Genomic DNA, 24,191 nt, shown 5'->3' with positions numbered 1-24,191 from the left:
CATGTTTTGCCCTCAGGCTTTGTGCCTGACATGGAATGTACATTGTAAAATCAAGAGTATTGCAATCGTATTGAGGCATCTCAGAATAGAACTTGCTGCGTGGAGAGAAGTTGAATTTTATTGCAATTTCTGTAATTTTCAAGTCAAAATGGTTTGTAAGCTACTTCTACAAATTTTATGAATAAACAATATTTTTCAGAAAAAAGACACATCAACCATCAGTATCAGCACATGCCATCACACTCTCCAGTCCTCTGCACACCTCAGCTATCTCCATGTGTGCTAGATGCCCAAAAAATCAATTCACCGCCAATCAAAACAGTGCAGACAGACCAAAACTCTGATATTATGAGACAAAGGCAAAATATTATGGACGCTGGAAATCTGAGAGAAAAACAAAAGATGCTCATATGATGAAAGGTCATTGACCTGAAACTTAATTCTGGGTGGAATCGTCTCAGATTTGGACTAAGTGTGGTAGCAGGCAGAAAAAACGACATTTTACCTGTCGGCTGCAATGGCGGCTTTTCACACTGTTTCATCCCAATCCTTCCTCATTAATTATGCATTCCTGGGAAACATGCCGTTTTGATAGCGGGCAGGCTCCCTTTCGCCTGCCACGCCATCACCTTGCCACTTCATCATGCCGGGCGCCATATTTAAAGCACAGCTGCACGAGAACCTCTCAGTGCTTCCAGACAAGGACTGCTGCTAAGAATACATGGCCTTGAAAAACCAGAAGACTACAACTGCCGCCCCCCGACCCTCTAACCACCACCACCACCCCATACCCCCCCTTCCCCCTGGCCCACTGTGATGTGCTCTACCCCGCCTCTGGCTGCAGGGTGGCCAGGAACATCACCCATCCAACACGGGAGGCGGTGGCAGTGGTAGTCAATGTCAATATCCTACAAAAGAGGACAGCTATCCAGTGCCGAGAAAGGATGAATGATCTCCTCTGTTCTGCCAGGGTAAGTCACTGTGCTTATTACTCTCAAGTCAAACACTCATAAACCCATCATACATCCACAGGGCCCTCACTCACTGCCAGTTCAAGGGACATCACATTCACTCTCTCACACACACCTGCATTGTCCTCATTCCGTCCATGGGACCACTCGCCACCCACACATGCCAGGCATACTTATCATCTGGCCCGGCAGGCATCCTGCTTACACTCTCTCCATCTCTATTTATGCAGGACAAGCTGGCACACAACAACAGGGAGAGGTCGCAGAATGGTGGAGGAATGCCTGAAATCATGGTCCTCATGGACTTTGAAAACAGAGCCTTCCTGCTGGCTGGTGAGGATCTGAACCATTCCTGTGCTGACAGTGAGGTCGGTGCTGCTCTACCAAATGAAGGTCCAGCAGTGCAACATCCATCAGACAACCATGGCATGAATGATGTGTCCTCTTTCACAGGCCACTGCCATGCACTAATTATCTTTCCTTGTTTTCACAAGCTCAATCTGGAAGATGACTGATGGAGTCTGTAACCTATGCCCACCAATCAAGCCCCGAAAACCCTCTGAAGAGGAATCTGGAGGCACTCTTCTTGAAGTCCCATCACAGCTCTTACCCACACCCTCCACCAGCGCAGAGACACACACCTCGGTGGGACCTAGTTTTAGAGTAGCCTCAGGATCACAATCTGATGAACACATGGCACTGTTTGACCCACTGCAGGTGGCAGCAGGAACTGCTGGAGGCCAGAAATTTGCTAAGTCCGAGTCAGATGACAAGCCTCTGGACTGAGTCATGTCACAGTTGCTGGAGCTACAAAGGCAAGCTCGGGAACATCAGGAAGAGATGTCCGCTGCACTCCTCAGATTACAAGACACAGTGGAGAAGTCCATCCGCCTTCAGGCTGAGGTGATAGTGCCAGCATTGCAACACACCAAGGTCAACACTGGCAGGATGGAGGCCTGCACTGCTGTGTGGGCTGAACTCCATTAATGTCACCATAATTGGCCTCCAACAGTGTATGTGAGAGGGGTGCAGGGCAGCTTGATCTCACTCCAGCTACCCCTTCTCTTCAAGGAGTCAACCAGGGGCCCTCAGGTACCCACAGGGAGAAAGATCAGCAGGTGCACACTCTGGAGCCATCCATCCAGGTGACTCCGGGAGTGCCTAGCCCATCTGAATCCCCTTTTCCTATGACCTCCGCGCTGCAGCTCCACAGGCCAAGGCAGTTGCCACTGTCACACAGCAGGACCCTGAAAGCAAGCCGGGGCCCTCCAGCTCTCAGCCATCCAGAGGGTGCCCGCCAAGGCCATCACAGGCAGAGCGTAGCAGTCAGCAGACTGCTTCCACCTCTGCTGTGGATGTTGGAGAAGCACCAAGATATAGCGGCAGGGTTAGGAAGGTTAAGAATATGTAATTGCACAGCCTGGGCACAGGTATTAATCACTTGTATATAATGTTCACTATTGTAAATAAGCTCCCAAGAATATCTCCCTGCCTATGGCTCCTTGTTCTGATGAGCAGTGTTCGTGTCACTCAGATGTGAAACCTTCCTGTACAAGATAAAGGCAGGTGTCTCAGTCCAGGGCCTCTTCCCTGTGCTTTGTGCAGCCTTCAGACCACAGTGATGGTCCAGTCTCACACTCCCTGGAAACACCACTGATGCCTGCACCTCGATGGTGCTTGTCATTGCTGCCAGAATGTAATGGGCAGGCGTCACAGAGTTCCATCATTCTCTCTGTGTGCTCTCAGACCTTTGAGGTGGGGCTGGCCCCCATCTCTTCAGCATCTGTGACCAGTGACGCTGTGCTCCTGAAGTGGTCAGATGCTGAAGGCAGACAAAGGATCAGATGCATTTAAAGTTTTATGGCTGCATCTCCATGATATGGCCCTGATCACAGAGGACAAGTGAGCTGCCCACTGCCAGACAGGAGTCAGACTTTCACAGAGGCTATGTGAAGACCTATGGTGTCTCCTCACTGCATGTTGTCATCATCCCCCACAAATCTAGCAGCTTTGAGGGCCTTCTGAGGGCGCTTGCCTCATCTGGCTAATGTGATTGCCTCCATCATCATCGCCTACAAGGACCTCCTCACCCTCATCAAAGTCGATGTCCTCCTCATCAGAGGAGACATCTAGCTTCTCCATCTCCTCCTCAGCTTGCTCCTCTCCCCTCACTTTCAGCATCCCGATGGTCTGCTCCACCAATTAGCATCTTGCAGCATGAGCCTCATTATAACTTCTCTCTGCTGCAGTCTGAGGTCGCCACACGGGTGTCATCAGCCACGTCCTCTGCGAGTAGCCCTTGTCCACGAAGAGCCATCCCTGCAGCCCCTGTGGACCCTGGAAGAGATAAGGGATCTGAGACTGACTCAGAATGTTGGAGTTGTAGACACCCTGGGAATCATGTGCAGACCTGCAGGATGCATTTATGGTGGTCCCACACCAGCTGCACATTTAACAAATGGAAGGCCTTGCAGTTGACATAGTTGACCCCCCGATGTCATAGAGATCTGAGCACCACGTGAGTGCAGTCAATGGCACCCTGCACCTGTGGGAAACCTGAGACCTGGGAAAATCCCAGCACACTTGCATCCTGGCTTTTCTGGTCCCAGGCGAAAATGCACGAAGTTGTGTGCCTGAGGAAGATGGCACCCGTGACCATGTGGATGCATTTGTGGGTGGAGGCTTGTGATGTCCCACAGAGATCACCTGTGGAGCCCTGAAAGAAGCCACTGGAGTAAAATTTGAGTGCCGCGGTTGCTTTCACAGACACTGGCAGTGGATGCCGTCCATGTCCCCGTGACGCCAATTTCTACAGCAGCTGGTAGATGTGACTGACCAGTTCCCTAGACATGCACAGTCTTTGGCGACACTGGTTCTCGCTCATCTGTGGCAAAGAAAGGCGGTGTCTATAGACCTGGGTCTAACTAGGAGCTGAACAGTGATGAAGTCTGAAGGCCCCTTAATACATCACGGAGAGCGCTGGCCACCACTTGGACGGCCAGAGTTTAGTGCACTGCATGGCTGCCTGAGACCCCACCTACCCCCTCCCCACTCCACCTGACTGATTGACGGCAGCTTCACCTCGACACCACACTGTCAGCCAGCCAGTAAAAAGCGACTTGCCTGCACCCACGGCTGAATGCACGGCACCTAAACGTGAAGCCAACAGGCGACCCTGGCAAGCGCAGCGCAACATTACTGTGCATTCATCTTCGAGTTCCCCTCAAGTGCAGCTTGCCAGGTGCACACCTTATATATGCTTTTGTGAAACACATCAGCATAGTGCTCAGATGATTCAATGTGGGGGGATGAGTCTGGTGGGTTGGGCTCATAATGATATGCAGATGTATTACAATGAAGTTCCCAATGTCCAACAGCGTGAAATGCGGCCCGCCATTGACAGGCAGTGTGGACAATTGCAAAGTGGTCATCTCGCCATATTGTCTGCTCATACTGCCAAACATGCCTGAAGCCAACGGGCACGTAATATTCCACCCTCTGTTTCTCTCCACAGATGCTGCCTGACCTGCTGAGTATTTCCAGCATTTTTGTAGTATTATTATAGATTATTTCACATTAAGCAACTAATTCACTATTTCGAGGTGGTTAGATTCTCGCAGCCTTTTCCCTAGCAGTACCACTGAGTTATTATGCACACCTTTCAAAAAAAATGGTTAGAAAACATATCACTTCTTTCTAGGATGACGCTGAATACTGTATGTTCAGTGTACCGTGCCCATAACTTGGAGGGAATTATCAGGCGGGACAGTTCATGTTAAAGTGATGGCTCTTCCAAAAAGAGTTATTGTGTCGGTTAGTTTAGCAATGACATTGAGACCTCCCCAAGTCGTGCAGATCAACAGAAACCCTCAGGACCAACTCCACTCGCCACCTATCATCGACATCATAGCTGCTGAAGACTGCTTCATCGTCAATTGTTATGGAAACGAGATCCCTTTCCCAGCTCTGTATGGGGAGCGGAAAGCGTTCCTGGTTTTCGTCAGGGTAGGAGAGACACAGGTTGGCACTATACTGATTGGAGTTTAGAAGAATGAGAGGCCTGGTTCAGGGGCTGCACGTGGATGGGACACAGTTCAGCAATTGCAGAAATACAAAATTACCTTAAGTGGTAGAGACTAACTTAAATAGCATTTGAGAAATGAGGAGAGGTAGGAGAAAATAAAGTGACGTTTATCATTTGTTTTATGGATTTTACGACAAATTCGAATATCTGAGACACGGTCTTCCACATGAATTGTTAGTCTAGACAGCTGTGTTTTCTCTTTGCAGGTGCTGAATGACCTACACTGCATTTTCATTTGGGATTTATTTCCAGCATTTCCATCCTATTTTTGTGATATTAAGTTAATAAAATACAAACATCCACATTTGTTGAAAGTAAACAGTTTTTACAAAACTGCACCAACTGGTTTAGGTTGATAAAACATGTGCTAATTTATTTATCGACTCAGCTTTATTAAGATCTGACATGAAATGTTGCTTTTTTTTATAGCATTTTCTGTGCTACACCTGCAAAGAATATGTGGCGGATTTAGCAAAAATTCCATAGAAATATCTGAAGGTGAGCATAGAAGACATTAATAGAGCTTAGTTCCCTCTCTAAGGTTACAAACATAACATGATCACAAATGCTCACTTCTTGCAATCAAGTGTATTGATAAATAAACATTCATTGTACAATTTGCTGAAGCTGCGATGGACCATCCAACAATAGGCAGGAGAGCTAAACTGTTCCAAGGAAAGGAGGACTCTATTTAGTTGGCCTGTATTGCCAGGGGGTTGGAGTATAAAAGCAGGGAAGTCTTGTTACAACTGTATGGGGCATTGGTGAGGCTGCCGACAGGCTTGGTCTTCTTATTGAAGAGGACATATTGTTGCATTGGGGGAAGTTCAGAGAAGGTTCACTGAGTTGATTCCTGGGATGAAGGGATTGTTTTATGAGGAAAGGTTGCACAGGTTGGGCCTATACTCATTGGAGTTTAAAAGAATGAGAGGTGATCTTATTAAAACATATAAGATTCTTAGGGGGCTTGACAGGGTAGATACTGGGAGGATGTTTCCCCTTGTGGGGGAATCTAGAAGTAGGGGGCATAGTTTAAAAATAAGGGGCCTCCCATTTAAGACAGAGATGAGGATGTTTATCTCTCAGAGGGCCGTTAATCTTTGGAATTTTCTGCTCCACAGAGCAGTGGAAGCGGGCTCATTGAATATATATATCCAAGGCTGAATTAGACAAATATTTGGTTTATAAGGGAGCCAAAGCTTATGGTGGAGCAATCAGGAAAGTGGAATTAAGGGAACAATCAGATCAGCTATGATCTTATTGAATGGCGGAGCAGGTTCAAGGGGGCCATATGGCCTACTCTCGCTCCTAATTCATATGTTCTTAATTTTGAAAAACAATTTGCAATGATTAATTTTTTTTTGTAATTCATTCATGGGGTGTGGGCTTCACTGGCTGGGCCAGCATTTATTGCCTATCCCTAGTTGCCCTTGAGAAGGTGGTGGTAAGCTGCCTTCTTGAACCACTGCAGTCACTGTGGTGCAGGTACACCCACAGTGCTGCCAGGAAGGGAGTTTCAGGATTTTGACCCAGTGACAGTGAAGGAATGGTGATATATTTCCACTTCAGGATGGTGAGTGACTTGGAGGGGAAATTCCCATCTATCTGCTGCCCTTGTCCTTCAAGATGGTAGTGGGTTTGGAAGGTACTGTCTAAAGAGCCTTGGTGAATCTCTGCAGTGCACATTGTAGATGGTACACACTGCTGCTGCTGTGCGTTGGTGGTGGAGGGAGTGAATGTTTGTGGATGTGGTGCCAATCAAGAGGGCTGCTTTGTCCTGGACGGTGTCAAGCTTCTTGAGTATTGTGGGAGCTACACTCATCCAACTAAGTGGGGAGTATTCCATCACACTCCTGACTTGTGCCTTGTAGATGGTGGACGGGCTTTGAGGAGTCAGGAGGTGAGTTACTCGTTGCACGATTCCTAGCCTCTGACCTGCTCTTGTAGCCACAGTATTTATATGGTTAGTCCAGTTGAGTTTTTGGTCAATGGTAACCCCCAGGATGTTGATTGTGGGGGATTCAGTGATGGTAATGCCATTGAACAACAAGGGGCAATGATTGGATTCTCTCTTGTTAGAGATATTCATTGCCTGGCACTTGTGTGGTGCGAATGTCACTTGTCAGCCCAAGTGTGGATATTGTCCAGGTCTTGCTGCATTTGGACATGGACTGCTTCAGTATCTGAGGAGTCGTGAATGGTGCTCAACATTGTGCAATCATCAGCGAACATCCCCACTTCTGACGTAATGATGGAAGGAAGATCATTGATGAAGCAGCTGAAAATGGTTGGTCATTAATTTGCAACAATATTAGGGGTACTATTGGTGGAATTGCAAGAACTTGATGCCTCATTTCCTTTTCCCTAGAGAACAAGTACTTCTAGACATAAACAGTTAGAGGACGGTAGAACAGTTCACCTATAAACCTTAGATAATCAATCACTATATCTAGCCATTAGCACATGGTTCAGGATGATTTATTGTTACGGTTATCTTTTCCATGTGGGAAATGGGCAAGCGAGGAAGATTTTTGTGTTGACCAGTAAGTGACAAATTTTCAGTCTAAAATATTTGGATGATGTTGAGGCAGCAAGTAAAATGCAATGTTTCATAATCATTGAACATGTAGATTTTTGGATGAGAGCCAAACTACATTAATAAAATCAATTATGTCAACTGAACATTTTCAGGCTGATGAAGGAGTTTTAAATTTTACCCATTTTGGGTCAATTAATCACTTTAAAAAGTAGACCTCCATTGATGGCTAATTAAGCATACAATCATCACCAAATAAAAGGAGTTTCTTTAATGTGGTCCATGAGCTAAGAATTTGTGTGTGTATATGTAGCCCCTTTTTAGTTTAAAAGTGATTCAAATTTTTTTAAAAATAGCCGACAAGCTTAAGTCTTAAAGAAGATAAAGCTTAGTTTATTACAAAAACTGCTGCTGAAAATTACTTATGTTAAAGTAATAAAGTCATTAACTAAAAACAGATATAACAATTAAAAGTAGATAATGATTTTAAAAAAGCTCAAAAATGAGATTTCAAATCAGTCTCTGTGAGATATTGTTGTGGGCCTGATGCTTGAATTCTTTTTTTGTGATAGTGAAGGGGTTGAAACTTGAGGTTCAGCTTAGCAGCTGTGATGGCTTCTGCAGTTGACTATTCAGAGGTTTGCCTTTTCGGTTAAACTCAGCTGGTCAGCAGGCTTTGGGAGAGAGAGAAGATTTCCTATTCCTCATTAATTCTGCGGTTATGGCACTTGCAGGTTTCCTGGACTCTTTTGGCAGAGCAGCAGTTGATTTCTTGACACCTCCTTTGTCCTCCCTTGGCCAAGAACCTTCTCTGAAGTTGTTTCTCAGAGTTCTTCCCAGGGTTCTGCACACAAAATGGCTGTTCTCAGCCTGTCATTATCACAACCAAAACAAAATGGCTGCTATGTTAATTTCACTGAAGCATTGTTCTAACAGGCAAAAAAGTTAATTACGTTGGTCCTTTGAAGTCCCTGCCCATTCCCTGTTCCCTCAGAAGTAAAAGGGTTTTTCACACCTTTTAGAATGTGTTGGTCATGCCTAGAGGGTTGTTTGCATTTGAATGACTCTTCATAGCCATCTCTAAAGATATGAGTCTGACAAATTTTGAATAAACACTAGAAGGCTTCATGTTGACTGTCCATACTTCCATTCTGAGAAAAGCTTTTAAACTCAATGTAAAGGTTTGAAAACAGAAATGTACCTTTAAAACAGTTGTCTTAAAATCTGTATTTTCATAATTACACAATCACGGCATCACCCAGTCAGTTGTTAAGACACATATAATCAGGAATGTCCTAGGATCAATCTCCAATCAGTTAACCTAGATTAGCTGGGGCAGTAGTTGTGATGTAATTGGCCTCAATATCCCCGGGTTTTGGAAGGGAAAATCAGCAAGGATTCCAGCTCCTGATCACTCTTTAAGGCTGAAAGTGAGGATGGGATTTTCTGGTCCCGCTGTGTCGGGTCCACCAAAAGTCAATTGTTTTTTGGCAGGACCAGAAGATCCTGGTGGCAGGTAGGGCCGGAAAATCCTGGCCTGACTGTGCATGAAGATCAAGGGCTTACTTGTGATGCCACCTGTTACTGAATAGCCTTCTGACCTAAATTGCCACAGTTCATACGTGAATGGAAGACATTTGGATGAGGTGAGGTGAATGGAACCCATGGAACCAAACCCTAGCAAAACATCTTCACTAGATGAGGGGAGAAAATTGAAACCGTATCCCAGCATGAGTTACAATCATTGAAAAAGATTCCAAAGGGAAGAAAGTTACCATATTTAAGCTTAGAGATACCAATTAGCTCTAACACTTTTTTGATTTGCTTCATGTAAATAGAATTCTTGATGCCTCTGTTATGCTAAAAATCAAAGCAGTTTTACACTTTCTTAATCATAACTGCGATTTCTAATAGCCTCTCTGTTGGTATCCAGTCTTGTTAGTTTTTGCACTTTGTACCATTGATTTATCTCAGGTGCATGAAACTGTAGTTTCAAGATGTCACCTGTGATGTGTCAGTTGAACATTACCCAATTACTTACTTCTTTGTTTGCAGGATGTTGATGTCAGGCTAATTGTTATTGGACAATCCACCCATCAGCATATTGAGGTACGTTTAAAACATAGAACAAAGAACAAAGAATAAAGAAAAGTACAGCAAAGGAACAGGTCCTTCGGCCCTCCAAGCCTGCGCTGATCATATAGCCCATCAACTAAAACATTTTGCACTTCCAGGATCCGTATTCCTCTATTCCCATCCTATTCATGTATTTGTCAAGCTGCCTCTTAAACACCACTATCGTACCTGCTTCCACCACCTCCTCTGGCAGCGAATTCCAGACACTCACTACCCTCTGCATAAAAAACTTGCCCCGCACATCTCTTCTAAAGTTTTCTCCTCTCACCTTAAATCTATGTCCCCTATTAATTGACTCTTCCACCCTGGGAAAAAGCTTCTGACTATCTACTCTGTCCATGCCACTCATAATTTTGTAAACTTCTATCAAGACGCCCCTCAATCTCTGTTGCTCTAGTGAGAACAATCCGAGTTTCTCCAACCTCTCCTCATAGCTAATAACCTCCAGACCAGGCAGCATCCTGGTAAACCTCCTCTGCACCCTCTCCAATGCCTCCATATCCTTCTGATAATGTGGCGACCAGAATTGCACGCAATATTCCAAGTGTGGCCTAACAAAGGTTCTATACAGCTGCAGCGTGACTTCCCAGCTTTATATTGCATACCCCTGCCAATGAAGGCAAGAATGCCATATGCCTTCCTGACTACCTTATCCACCTGCATTGCCACTTTCAGTGACCTGTGGACCTGTACACCCAGATCCCTCTGCTCGTCGATGTACTTAAAGGTTCTGCCATTTACTGTATAATTCCTACCTGTATTAGACCTTCTAAAATGCATTACCTCACATTTGTCCAGATTAAACTCCATCTGCCATTTCCCCGCCCAAGTCTCTAACCGATCTATATCCCGTTGTATTCATTGACAATCCTATTCACTATCTGCAACTCCTCCAACCTTAGTGTCATCTGCAAACTTACTAATTAGCCCAGTTACATTTTCTTCCAAATCATTTACGTACGCTACAAACAGCAAAGGTCCCAGCACTGATACCTGCGGAACACCACTAGTCACAGCTCTCCATTCAGAAAAGCACCCTTCCACTGCTACCCTCTGTCTTCCATGACCAAGCCAATTCTGTATCTATCTTGCCAGCTCACCTCTGATCCCGTGCGACTTTACCTTTTGTACCAGTCTGCCATGAGGGACCTTGTCAAAGGCCTTACTGAAATCCATGTAGATAACATCCACTGCCTTTCCATCATCGATCATCTTTGTCACTTCCTTGAAAAACTCGATCAAGTTAGTGAGATACGACCTTCCCTTCACAAAACCATGCTGCCTCTCACTAATACGCCCATTTGCTTCCAAATGGTAGTAAATCCTGTCACGAAGGATCTTCTCCAATAATTTCCCTACCACTGACGTAAGGCTCACCGGCCTGTAATTTCCTGGATTATCCCTGCTACCCTTCTTAAACAATGGAACAACATTGGCCCTTCCCCAGTCCTCTGGGACCTCACCTGTAGCCAGTGAGGATACAAATGTTTCTGTCAAGGCCCCAGCAATCTCCTCCCTTGCCTCCCTCAGTACATCTTGTTAATTGGTTCACAATTATTAAAAGTGTTTGAGAAGTGTCCTTCTGTATATACTGCAATACCATCTAGCATTTATACAGCCAGAGTATCATAGAGATACTTGAAATGTTGAGGTTGTTAAATGCTTGGTGGGCAAGTTAGTATAGCATAGATGCATTCAAGAGAAAGCTAGGTAAGTGCATGAGAGAGAAAATAATAGAAGGATATGGTAATAGGGCGAGATGAAGTAAGGCAGGAGGAGGCTTGTGTGGAGCACAAAAAAGCCATGGACTATTTGGCCAAATGATCTGCTTCTGTCCTTTAAATGCTATGTAATTAGGAATGGCTGCTGAACATTTTCTTTTTGTCTGCACTGGAAGGCAATTTTAGGCCTAATTTCTTATACCCAGTTTTTTAAAAACTAAAGCAAGACACAGTTAACTCCAAACCGACCATGCATGTTAATCCTACCAGTATAAATGGAGCAATGGCAATAAATCCATATATATGCATTTGAATGTTTGAAGTAGTGTTTGGAACCAGGTCTCAATATGAATAAAACACTAACTGAACAATGTAAATATGTACATTCTAGTTCAGCTACAAGTGACAGCTTGTGTCAAGGTCACAACAATCAGGCTGTTAACCTGAAGAGAGGTTTTTTGTTTGTATTAATTTTTAATAAATAATATCATTTTACTCCTAGAGTTTCTGCGCATTAACTGGGTATACTTGTGAGATATACATTGATCCAAGCAGACAAATTTATAAATAAAATTTAAAATGAAACAAGGGGAAACATTCCCCCAAGCAGGTAGTATATTGTTTTAATGTACTGTTCTATGTTTATTGCACCTTTATGAAACTGCATGTACATAGCCACTTTTTCAATATTTACTTCCCTACCTGGCTTGGGATACATATCTGCTATGGATGAGATTACAGGGAAAGGACTGGATCCCAGAGTTTATTAATGGTGTGTTTATATAGCCTCAAGAATATAATACTAAACCAGGTAGGCAATGGCTTTCCTGTGATTTTTGCTTCCTCCTGTGAATGGGGGCCAGTAAATTTAGATGGCTAGCATGGAGTTCAGAGTGGGGCCAACTTTCCCATTCCAGCTGAGGTAGGCTTGGGACCTGCCTCCTTGCCCTGCCCCTGAGAGTGAAAGGCAATTGTAAACCACCATTGACAACAACTGCCAAGAAAATGGCTCGGGATGAAGCATCATGGGACAATGAACCAAGAGCCTGCCTTCGGGCAGAGCACACATCACTCACTCATCATCACTTCTTGTAAATACAGTGGGGATTGGGAACCTTTGCTGATTTTTTATCCCATTCCTATCCAAGAAAACTGAGTAATACCCCCCCAAGACTCCTTGATCACATCAACTAATCCAGCACACTCCATGGATTTAAGTTTGTACTTCAATAAATGTATGACTGAACCCCACAACAAACACTGAGTAATTGGGGGTTTTGGATAAAGTTTTCTTTCAATGACCAAAACTGATCAACTGGATGACAGACCGGAAACAGAGAGTGGGAATAAATGGGTTTTTTTCCGGGTGGCAGGTGGTGACTAGTGGTGTACCACAGGAATCAGTGCTTTGGCCCCAGCTACTTATAATATATATAAATGACTCGGATGAGGGAATCAAACGCAATATTTCCAAGTTTGCTCACGACACAAAACTGGCCGGGGTTGTGAGTTGTGAGGAGGATGCAATGAGACTTCAGGGTGTTTTAGACAAGTTGTGTGTGTGAGTAAACAGATGGCAGATGCAATATAATGTGGATAAATGTGAAGGCATACACTTCAGTGTGAAAAACAGAAAGGCAGCGTATTATTTAAATGGCGATATATTGGGAAATGTGGATGTACAAAGGGATTTGGGTGTCCTTGTACACCAGTCAATGAAAGTAAAGAGGCAGGTACAGCAAGCAATTAGGAAGACAAATGATATGTTGGCCTTCATTGCAAGAGGATTTGAGTTCAGAAGTGGGGATGTCTTACTGCAGTTATACAGCCTTGGTGAGACCACACCTGGAGTTTTGTGTGCAGTTTTGGTCTCCCTGCCTAAGAAAGGATATACTTGCGAAAGAGGGAGTGCAGCAAAGGTTCACCAGGCTGATACTGTCGTATGAGGAGAGGTTGGTTTGACTGGGCCTATATTCACTAGAGTTTAGAAGAAAGAGAGGGATCTGATTGAAATGTATAAAATTCTAACAGGGATGGACAGGCTGGATGCAGGAAGGATGTTTCCCTTGGTTGGGGAGTCTAGAACCAGGGGCCACAGTCTCAGGATATGGGGCAGGCCATTTAAGACTGAGATGAGGAAACTTTCTTCAGTCAGAGGGTGGTCAACCTGTGGAATTCTCTACCACAGAAGGCTGTGGAGGCCGGGTCACTGAGTATATTCAAGAAAGAAATTGATAAATTTTTGGATATTAGGGGGTTCAAGGGGTATGGAGAGAAAGTGGGAATATGGTGTTGGGATAGAGAATCAGCCATGATCGTTTGAATGGCGGAGCAGACTTGAAGGGCTGAATGGCCTATTGCTGCTCCTAGTTTCTATGTTTCTATGGACATACATATATTTTCACTGAACAAGGAAAAAAGCGGGAATGATTGTAAGAAAAGAAAACTTAACCAAGGAAGTAAATTCTTTATTGCCATTGAGAGTAAATTTATTGCTACATTTTTCCAATTTTCCTGTCCTACCAATATTTAGCAGATTACCATATTTTAATGTTCTGGCAGTATAGACGGCATTTTATAGTCATGATTACTAGCTGGCAAGGAGAAGGTGGAATTATTGTTAAATGACAAATGCAAGCTGAGCTCTAACGAGTAAAATATATTTACTAGTCCTTGTGAATGCTGTTTATACATAAAGGGGACAATTTTAACCCTATCTGGCAGACAGAACCTGTCCAAGTGTGCAATTAGAATCATCACTGTGAAGCAGACCTGGAATTAGTGGAACGTAGGATGTTAATGTTACCCGGAAGTTAGAATCGCTATGCCTGATTTCTGCAGCAATGTAAGTATCCAAGTCATCTCATTTACCCACCCACCCAAAGCCCTGCCAGAGCTAAAATCCTAATTGATGTTGTAGCCCACACAGGGCAGGATTGCAGCTTCCCCTTCTTATTTGAAAAAATATGTAGCAATAATGCTGATCTCTAACTTTCCTTAAGTCTAATGAAGTTTAGAAAAAAGCACATCTGTTCATGGATTGATATTTGATCTGCACAGCCCCTGAGCACCTTATTTTGCTCTTTTGATCAAACTTTGTCCTGTAAATATTAGACCTAGGAGAAAAAAATTCTTAAATAGCAGGGAATAGAATAATATGTGCTTAGCATGAAGACAAGAGGTAAATGAAAATATTTAATATGGGTTATGAAAAAGGAACTAACAATATATTTCAGATAAATTAAATGCCTACATTTTTGTTTATTTATTTATTTGTTCACTACTCTTTCTTACCCCCTCCTCCTTTCTAAGACATTAACTTGAGCCACAGTTCTATGGATGCTGCCCTCCAGTTCTTCAGCTTTGAACCAATTTTTATGTGTGAACCTTAACTGTGAACATTTACATGCTATTTGACACTGAGACATCATTGTTGTGCTTGACCCTATCTTCAGCTGATAGCCACACGTTTGTACTTGTAGTAGGATTTGCTGAAGTGGGAATTCCTGTTGAACTTTTTTCTTTTAACATGAGGACTCTGTGGTCAAATATAGTCCTCTCACTGCTGCTTCAGTTGAGATAGGCTAACACAGTACAGAGCAGCAAAGGAACCTAGATTCTTCCTGGTGGTGCATTTACTCAGTAAACCAATTAGAAAGGAAATAAAAAAAACTGTTAACTTAATGTTTTATAAACAGCCTTAATGAGCAGCAGGTTGTGATCACTGTGAAGCAGGCTGGGAGCAGTGTGAAGCAGGTCGAGGTCACTGTGAAGCAAACCAGGAGGAGCATGAAGCAGGTCAGGATCACTGTGAAGCAGACGGGGAGCAGTGTGAAGCAGGTCGAGGTCGTTATGAAGCAAACCAGGAGGCGTGTGAAGCAGGTCGAGGTCACTGTGAAGCAAACCAGGAGGAGTGTGAAGCAGATCAGGATCACTGTGAAGCAGACCGGGAGCAGTGTGAAGCAGGTCAGGGTCACTGTGAAGCAGACTAGGATGAGTGTGAAGCGGGTCAGGATTGCTGTAAAACAGACCATGTGCATCGGGTTTGGATCACTGTGAAACAGACCAGGAGGAAGGTGATGCAGGTAGGATTGCAGGTAGGATGAAGAGAGAGAGTAAATTACTCAAACTGTGACATCATAGGAAGGCCTTGTGTTGAGTAACTGGTGAGCACTGTTGCTTTGTTTCCCTTTCTCCCAAAGTTAGTAAGTTAGTCTAAAGGAGCTGGGGTTTTTTATAATAAGGGTTAAATAAAGCATTATAATTAATTTCTCTACATTTCAGTGACAACAGAGGAAGAGAAGTGAGTAGCTGGTAAGTCTTTTTTTTTAAATAGTAAGCTTTATCACCTAATAGAGGAGCAGCAGGGTAGCACCAGTCCTTGGGGTGCACATCCTGTTCCATTTGGGAACTCCAAGATATTTCCTCTGTCTTGGATAACCATATATGCAGGAAGTGTCATCAACTGCAGCAGCTTGAGCTCTCAGTTTCGGAGCTTGAGCAGCAGTTGGTGTCACTGCAGCGCATCCATGAGGTTGAGAGCTTTGTGGATAGTACTGAATACTGATGAATGTGATGGTTCATCTTGAGAGCGCAGCCAGAACCAATTCCATGGCATCATGGCTGGCTCAGCTCTACAGGGGGAGGGGGTGGTGGGGGAGGGGAGGGGGGCATGAAGAAGACTGGAACAGCAATAGTGTTTGGGGAACAGACAGGCATTCTTGCAGCAACAGACGTGAATCCAGAATGCAATATTACCTGCCTGGTAACAGGGTCAAGGATGTCACTGAACAGCTGCTGAACACCCTGAGCGGAAGGGTGAGCATCCAGCAGTCATAGTCCACATCGGTTTCAACAATATAAATAGAAAGAGGGATGTGGTCCTGCAGTCAGAATTGAGGAAGCTAGATAGGAAGTTAGCAAGCAGGTCTCAAAAGTGGTAATCTCCAGATCATCCCGGTACCATGCGCAAGTGAATACAGAAAAAGGAGGACTGAGCAGATGAATGTGTGGCTGGGGAGAAAGGGCAGGAGGAAGGGCTTTAGGGGGTTGGGACATTGGGATTAGTTCTGGAGAAGATGGTTCCTCTACAGGCTGGACAGTTTGCACCTACACAGAGGCGGGACCAATTTCCTTGCAGGGCGATTTGCTAGTTGCTATTGAGGAGGATTTAAACCAATTTGGCAGGGGTGTAGGAATCAGGAAATAAGAGAGAGGTAACAAGGTGCAAAGAAAATTGGGAGAGACAGATAGTATTAGAGTAGGAAGTACTAATGTATTAGGTGAGTTCAGCGTAAGAGGGAAAGTAATAAAGTCTAAATCAGGTTACAGTGCATGAATATGAATGTGCAGAGTCTGGTAAATAAGATTAGTGAGTTGCAGATGCAGGTAATATGATGTCATGGCAATAACAAAGACTTGGCTCAAAGAAGATAAGGACTGGGTATTAAGTATTCCTGGACACAAGGTGCTCAAGAAAGATAGGAAAAGAAGGAAAAAAGGAGGGATAGTAGTATTGATCTGGAGTGCTGAGATGGTTGTCATACCCTGGCTGCACGGATGAGATCATTTATCCTTTATCTGCATTGGATGGCCAAACTCTTCTGTGCAGCATTGGCCCTGATCACCACTGCCATCGCGTACCAAGCTGTAGTGGTAATGTCGCTGCCCCTCCTGCAGCCAGAGCAGTGGTGGGGGACATCAGAGCAGGCCTCCACGGCATCCAAAGGGCGCTCGAGGGCTGCAGCCTGCTTGACTTTCAGGGCCATATCTTCTTTGCTGCAGTCCTGGGCTGGAAGCACTGAGCACGGCTGAACTTAAAATATGGTGCCTGGTATGATGAAGTGGCGGGTGAATGAGAGCCCACCCGCCATGGAAACAGCTTGTTTCCCGGGAATGCATAAGTTTGAGATGATGTGGCATGAAAACCCATCATCATGGCCATTGAGAAAAATATGTCGTTTTACCTCCCACTACCACACTTAGTGCAAATCTGGGACAATTCCACCCTATGATTCTATTCTATGATAATGAAGAGTTTTAAAACAATAGAAATTTTAAAGGAACATTTAATATAAATGTAATAGCCTTAGTGAAACGATATATTCTATCATATGCTTTGTTTATGGTGAGCTGGATAATAAACTACCTTACTGGTATCATTTGTGCACTTAGAATCCCAAAGGCAGTAAGTGAGTCTGTTGTGCTCATCCTCCGTTCCAAGTGACACTTGAATTTCTTTTATCAGGAAGCAGTCCCCACATCAAATCAAACATGTTGGTTGGAATCCTTAAGAGTTTGTGGTATACAATGAAGAGCCCAGCATTTGACTTTCACGGTGACCCAGATCAGCAAGGAGGAGGTTTGATCATAGGGTCTGGTGAGCTCAGCTTGATTTCTGAAGAAGGTTTATTTTTTAGATTTTTAAAACAGTTAATTTCAGATGTCACGAACATTTTGAAGAACCTTAAACATCTTTGCTGTTTAACAAAAAAAACCCTTCAAAATACACCTACATCTGTTGCATGGGACAACTTAGTTGTTAAACAACTTGTTATCATTACAGATGAAAGTTTCTACTGTATTAAATTCTGCACTCTAATTTTTACCATGTTGGACTTTAGGAACACTGCATTTTAAAATAGCATATGGTATTTTTGCAAAGAAGCTATGTTGTGAGTTTATCCCTTTCACCCCAAACAATTATTTTCTCCAGGTATTAATTCATACTTAATTCCTCCTGGTACCATTCCACAAGAGGGATGGACTTCCATTGGATTAGTCCATGATGATGCTTGGCAAAGTACTACAAAGTGGGACTTGAACCCAAAGCATCTAGCCTTAGGTAGAGACACTACTACTCTACCACAAGGCTCATGCTTAACTGTGCTTCCATAAATAATAAAACTCACAAAGAACCTCATCCAAAAAAAACATTCTTAATGTGTGAGCCAAACGATGGGCCTTCTTTGACTGTGAGAACCACCAAAGGGATGGTCCTAGTCCAGCATTCAAACACAAGTACTTTCCAACAGGAAGTTGCTGGATAATAATCAAAAGTAGAAAACCTGACTGATTTTTCTTCCTCTTCATAGCCCAGGGACACTAGAGCCAGTTAGTTTACCCCCATTATTGCTCATGCTAAGATCAACTAACTCAGCATGGACCAGAAGTTCAACATGGGACATTCAAGATCTTTATGGCTTAGTTCTACATAATATTTCAGTTGATATACCATATTTGAAAATTAGAAATGTATTTCATTTGATTGTAAGCCTTACTTACACATATCCATTATCTATTTTTATATCTACAGGAGGTGAACTTCACTTCAGGCATCTTGATTCAAATAGATTGGATCATGCACCCATCATTTTATTGCTACAGCTGGCTGGAGGTCAAAACAATGAACTTCATCAGTGAGGCACGAACAATTGACATTTGAAGTAATGATAGAGCATTGAAACAATGCAGGATCCTGTTCAACACACAGACATATAACTCCCCAAACTACAACAGTTCCTGTATTTTTAACTAACAGAAAGAATGTGTTACCAACAAGGGTTATCACACTGCAAGTAATCTTCTATTTAAAAATATACATTAAAAAGTTTAACTTATTTGTTGGAATAGATTTTGCATATTATTGCTCTGGCATGAAGAACCAACCTCGTCAGGTCCATTGATTTTCATGGCTGAATTCCTGATACTCACTCCTGGGCCACAGATTAGTGAAAGCCAATCTATTGAATCCATTTGATTTATTACAGAAGCTTTTCTAACTATGTGGGGAATAAGAGAGGAAGATCTTTATGTTAGCTGGGTTTTCCAACAAGGGGTGGAGAACCTGGTTTTGGAACATTAGGAAGTACACAGCTGTGGTAGATCAAATCTGCAGCACCCAAAAAACATTTCAAAAGACAAATATTATGAAGTAAGCCCTGATATAATAATTGGTATTTGTTTTATGGCATTGTTAGCTTGGTGATTGTGTACCCCTCTATATTATTTCTCCCTTCCAGACCTTTGTGGTCTCCACAAAGACGAACTGTCAAAAAGGCTCATTGGAATTATTCCCACACTTTAGTCTATATTGCTCTTGTGCTGATATGAGGAAGCATGCCTCATGCAAATAGTCCTTTGTCCCTGTGGGTCACTGCTCCTCTTACTTAGATCTTTTTAATTCTTGCAAATTCACTGGAGAAGTTAGAAATGTAATAATTTTCAAAATGGTTACACTTTTAAAATTTAGCATGTTAGGAACAATTCCTGATCTTGGGTCTTAGCAATGCTGGGCCTGTTATCTGCCAAGTAATTTCCCCCAGACCTTTACATACAGCTGAAAAAGACAATTGGGAATTAGGTGTAAATCCACATCCCTTTACTGTGTGGCAGAAACTTGGTCGCAGTACGCTTTTGACACTATAGGTACTATTTTCTAACATTACCCTGTTTGGGAGCCCAGTGTAGTGGTTATCACGGTCACCTTACACGTGAAACGTCCCTGGTTTAAAGTCAGGCCGAAACATTATCGAAACTTGTTCATTTGGGGTGAAGGAAAGCACAGCCTCTTCTACAATTTCAATACTAATCATCTGCCCACCGGCTGGGGAGATGCACAGGAACAGTGAAACTTTGGGGCAGAGAAGACTGGCCCTGAGTTGATGGACCATTCCTTCAAGCCTAAGAGTTATGTAAATGTGTGCATTATTTAAAAAAAAGATAGAAGAATTATGAAAAAACAGCATTTTAAAATGATATTTAAAAATATATATTTTTAAAAAACAGCAAAGTTTGGAACTTCTAGCACTGTTGTCCACGGTTTTCTGATTGGTTTGTGGTGCCTGAACATGACAGAATTCCCAGTTTGTAGCCCGAGCAGTTAAGGCAAAGTCAGAAAATTAACCCACATTTTCCATATCCAAAATTTCCTATGGCTCCAGTTCTGATGTTTTCTCTGTTGATAAATTGTCATCGAAAACTTTAGTAGCTAACATCGCTACATTGTAAGACTTCGAACTAGGGGGCATTCCAGGCAATCAGAATTACACACAAGCCTGACTGGTCAAATTAAGATGATCAACTTGACAGGTAGGCGCATTCAGCATTCAGCCTGGTTTATTGCGTCCGCATTCACATTTCAGGAGGAAGGGGTAAACTGTTAAAACGTTTTTAAAAAAAAAACTATAAAAGGTTGTCAAGCCTTTATTTTAATAGTAATTTTCCAGGCCGACTATTTTCTAATGGAGCAAATCATGCGGCGTGGTTTTTCTTTGGTCCTTTTTGTTTTGTTTGAAGAGCAGATGAAGAAAAAGGAAGCGGCTCAACTTTCACCCATCTATCTTGCCCGTCCCTCCTGCCGGCCTCCCGTGCGGCACGTCACTCAGAGAGCGCACCAGACTGGGGGCTGAGCCCGGGGCTCGCTGCAGAAAACACGGCAAGGGGAGGCTCCCTCTCGGGCTGTGGATGGGGATCCGCCATTTACAAAGCTCAGCGCCGTGCCCGTGCCCAAGCTGATGTGAAGCGGGTGGGGTGGCGGGCTCTGGCCGTCATGAAGAGGAAGAACGAGAAGCGCAGGGGCTGTGTGTCGAAGCGGCGCTCGGTGAGGAAGAAGCCGGAGGAGGAGCAGCCGGCGGCGGCGGCGGCATCAGCGGCGGCTGCTGCAGCTGCTACCGATGTTTACATCAGGGTGCAAGGTGAGGAGAGCAAATGTCATGGCACCAAAGTGGAACAAATCATTTGTTGTTACTGGTGTGTCTCAAATACTGGACTCCTAAAGTCTGATTGCTGCCGATGTAAACAGTTCTCTGGAAAAGGCAGCTGTTTCAACCATTTTTATTTTCTGTTGCTCCTCCAATTATTATTTAAATATCAAGAAACGGTCGTTCATTTATGGGAAGATTTATTTGCAAAGCAGAAATCAAATGAATCATAAATGTATGTATTTTAAGACATACACTTCCCACTGAATGTCACTGGACAATGGTTCACAGTTGCCAACCATGGCATTTTACCAGAACCCTGCACGAAACCAGCGAGATGGATTACAAGGCAGTTGAAAATTACGTGTGTGTTACAATAATCATTTGTTTTATTTACGTTGCCAAGGACGCGATTATCTTTTTTTCCCCAAAAAGAAACCTAACTAATGAGCCTTCAGTTCGGAAGAGTTGTAAACGTTTGGGCATGGGTATTAAAATTGGGGCTAAAAAGGGAATGTCATCAGTGATTTCTGTTTCGGTGAAGGGAAAATCTAGGAAAAGCTGTGCGCCATTCTCATTACTGTGCATTTTCAGAACATACATGCATCCTGCTGTGTGTGAATACTATTAGTCGTCATGTGGATGTAAGCATTGCTCCAAAGTTTTTTTGCAGTACTATTTGATGACAATAATTTTATCATGATTTCAAATGTAAGATGAAAGAATATTTTTAAAGTTTGCGAACAAAGGTTATTTTTAATGCCCCTGAGGATAATTTGATCGAAACAGTGGTGCCCGTTGAGTGAGTGAGTAAAACATTCTCAGCAAACACCAGAAGTTTGAGGTCAAGTTTGCGGATTGAACGAGATATATTCCACAAAACCGTCACCCTGTGTTTGGTCTCCACAATGTAGACCAGATCACATACTGAGCAGCGAATACACTATACTAAATTAAAAGAAGTACAAATAAATGGCTGTTTCACCTTGAAACAAACTCTGAGCTGTTCCGTAATGATCAGGACTAAAAATAGAAGTAACTGTAATTTAGTAATCCAATCAAAGGGTTCAGACAATGTTAAAAAGTTGATTGTTTTATTAGTCATTGGGACCTCTAGATTAATAAATATCTGAAAACCTGTATGAAATATCTAATGCATATTTTGCGTTATATGGTTTCATTTTGTTTTTCAGTCTAGGTATTTATAGAAATGACCCTACTTAATGCAAGTGATTCACAATAATTTAGGAAATTATCTGCTAGTTTGAATCGTGATTTGTAGCTGAATTTTTTTAAGGCAGTGCTGCATGTTGTGGTCTTTTGCCCAAATAACTTGGCACTCTTTAGAGTCCTGAAAGATTTTGCCACCAAGACAATGAAAACCAATAACCAATAGCTTGACTGGCCAAAACCCTTCCATCACTCATATCAATTGCCTGATGGTTGTATGTGCACTCATTGGTACTGTGACTGTGTAACTGTAAAGAACTTGGAAGGAAAATTAAGTTTTAATAATTGTGTATGGCAAGGGGCTACCTATATTAGTTACACAATTGCACATGTAAACTTATTTCACCAAATATTACCAAATATTATCACAGAAAATTCAAGCTGCATCTAACGTTCTGAAACTTGTGAAAACTGTGGGTTTTGGACAAGTCAGTTCCTAGAAATAGTGCAATTTATAATGGCAGCCAAGATCTTTAAAATGTATTGAAGTGAATCCTGTTGGCTACAGTAAATGGCACGTATGAAAGAAATGCATGAATACTCCATGTAACTTAATTTAACAAGGTTATCGATTTGAAGAAAATGGTCAGATACTATGTATGTCCATAATATACACACTGTTTATATTGCTGCCATTCCTGATTCTGCCATCACTGATTTATAGCAAATTTGGGGGAAAGACTGAGTGGGGTGGCCCAGTGTTGGAACCACTATTTCTAAACATCAGTAATTTGAATTCTGAAACTCAAGGCAGATTAGTTACATTTACATATACCAATCTAGAAGGAATATTTTCTTAATGGTAAGAGGTTAGGATCTGTGGAGGAGCAGATGCATTTCAGTACCCATATATGCAAATCACCAAAGCTAATGCACAGAAAAAAAAAGTAATAAAAAAAAACTAATGGAATGTTAGCTTTTATCTCGAGGGGATTGAAATATAAAAGTGATGTGATGCTTCAGTTGTACAGAGCCTTGTTTAGATTCTATCTATTGTGTCAGTTATGGGCAATGCTCTTGGAAGGATATATTGGCCTTGTTGGGGGTACAGCACAGATTCACCAGAATGATTCCAGGGCTTAAAAGGTTAAATTATGAGGGCAGGTGGCATAAACCTGGCTGTGTTTAGAGGATTGAGGGTGATCTAATTGCAGTGTGTAAAACGATTAAATAATTCAGTAGTTTGGATAGAGGAGTTCTTTTCTGGTGGGAAATATAGAACTAGGTGGCATTAAAATTAGAGCTAGGCTTTTAGGAGTGCAATTAGGAAGTATTTTTCACACAAAGGAAGGGGGACGTTTGGAATTCTCTCCTCAAAAGGCTATGAATGCTGGGTCAATTGAAGATTTAAGACCAGGGTAGATACATAAGTGTCTGAAGGAATTGGGATCAAAAGTGAATAAATGAAGTTGAGATACAGATCAATTCGAATCTATTAAATGCCAGAACAAGCTTAAGGGGCTGATTGGCTTCTTTCTGTTCCTATGTCTCCAGGAGAAGCATTGGAATCGAAGGAGGTGGCCTAGAAATTATGGAATGAGCTAAACAAAGTATGTTAGTGAGCCAAACGTTTGTTTTAGTATGCCTTTAAGAATATGAGCATATCTCTGTATATAATCACTAGAAGGGAAATTATGTATGTATTGTGTGTTCCAGTTTTAGTTTCACTTTTGTTTTAAGCGGAGCAGAGAAAGCAACAGATCCTTGTGCTCCAAACATTATAACAATGTAAGGCTATCCTCTTGTGCCTAGTCTTAATAAATAAACCCACAATGTGTTTTTACCCAATCCCTTACGAGTGATTGATGCCTT

The 24,191-nt window shown here is 42.8% G+C and overlaps 2 protein-coding genes across 5 annotated transcripts in view; both read left to right on the top strand.

The window, feature by feature from the left end:
* Nucleotides 1-4,754: 4,754 nt before the first annotated feature.
* On the top strand, nucleotides 4,755-18,892 carry prxl2c (peroxiredoxin like 2C). The gene is given in 8 exon segments (XM_041185279.1): nucleotides 4,755-4,976; nucleotides 5,485-5,553; nucleotides 9,647-9,700; nucleotides 11,951-12,016; nucleotides 12,019-12,058; nucleotides 17,696-17,827; nucleotides 18,764-18,843; nucleotides 18,845-18,892. Coding segments are annotated over 8 exon segments (711 nt in total).
* Nucleotides 18,893-20,831: 1,939 nt separating this feature from the next.
* Nucleotides 20,832-24,191, top strand: part of LOC121277288 (dual specificity protein phosphatase CDC14A-like) — a 237,217-nt gene continuing 233,857 nt past the window's right edge. For all 4 annotated transcript variants that reach the window (XR_005942850.1, XM_041186563.1, XM_041186566.1 and 1 more), the window contains exon 1: nucleotides 20,832-21,143. Coding sequence is in view for 3 of the 4 variants with exons in the window: in XM_041186563.1 (XP_041042497.1) it covers nucleotides 20,999-21,143 (145 nt within the window). In the remaining variant the exon portion in view is untranslated. The remainder of the gene's footprint in view (nucleotides 21,144-24,191) is intronic.

The sequence above is a fragment of the Carcharodon carcharias genome, chromosome 4 (genome assembly GCF_017639515.1).
Source record: "Carcharodon carcharias isolate sCarCar2 chromosome 4, sCarCar2.pri, whole genome shotgun sequence".
In the NCBI taxonomy this organism is placed as follows: Eukaryota; Metazoa; Chordata; class Chondrichthyes; order Lamniformes; family Lamnidae; genus Carcharodon; species Carcharodon carcharias.
The sequence above is the reverse complement of the archived record's forward strand: the minus strand, read 5'-3'. Positions and strand labels throughout refer to the sequence as shown.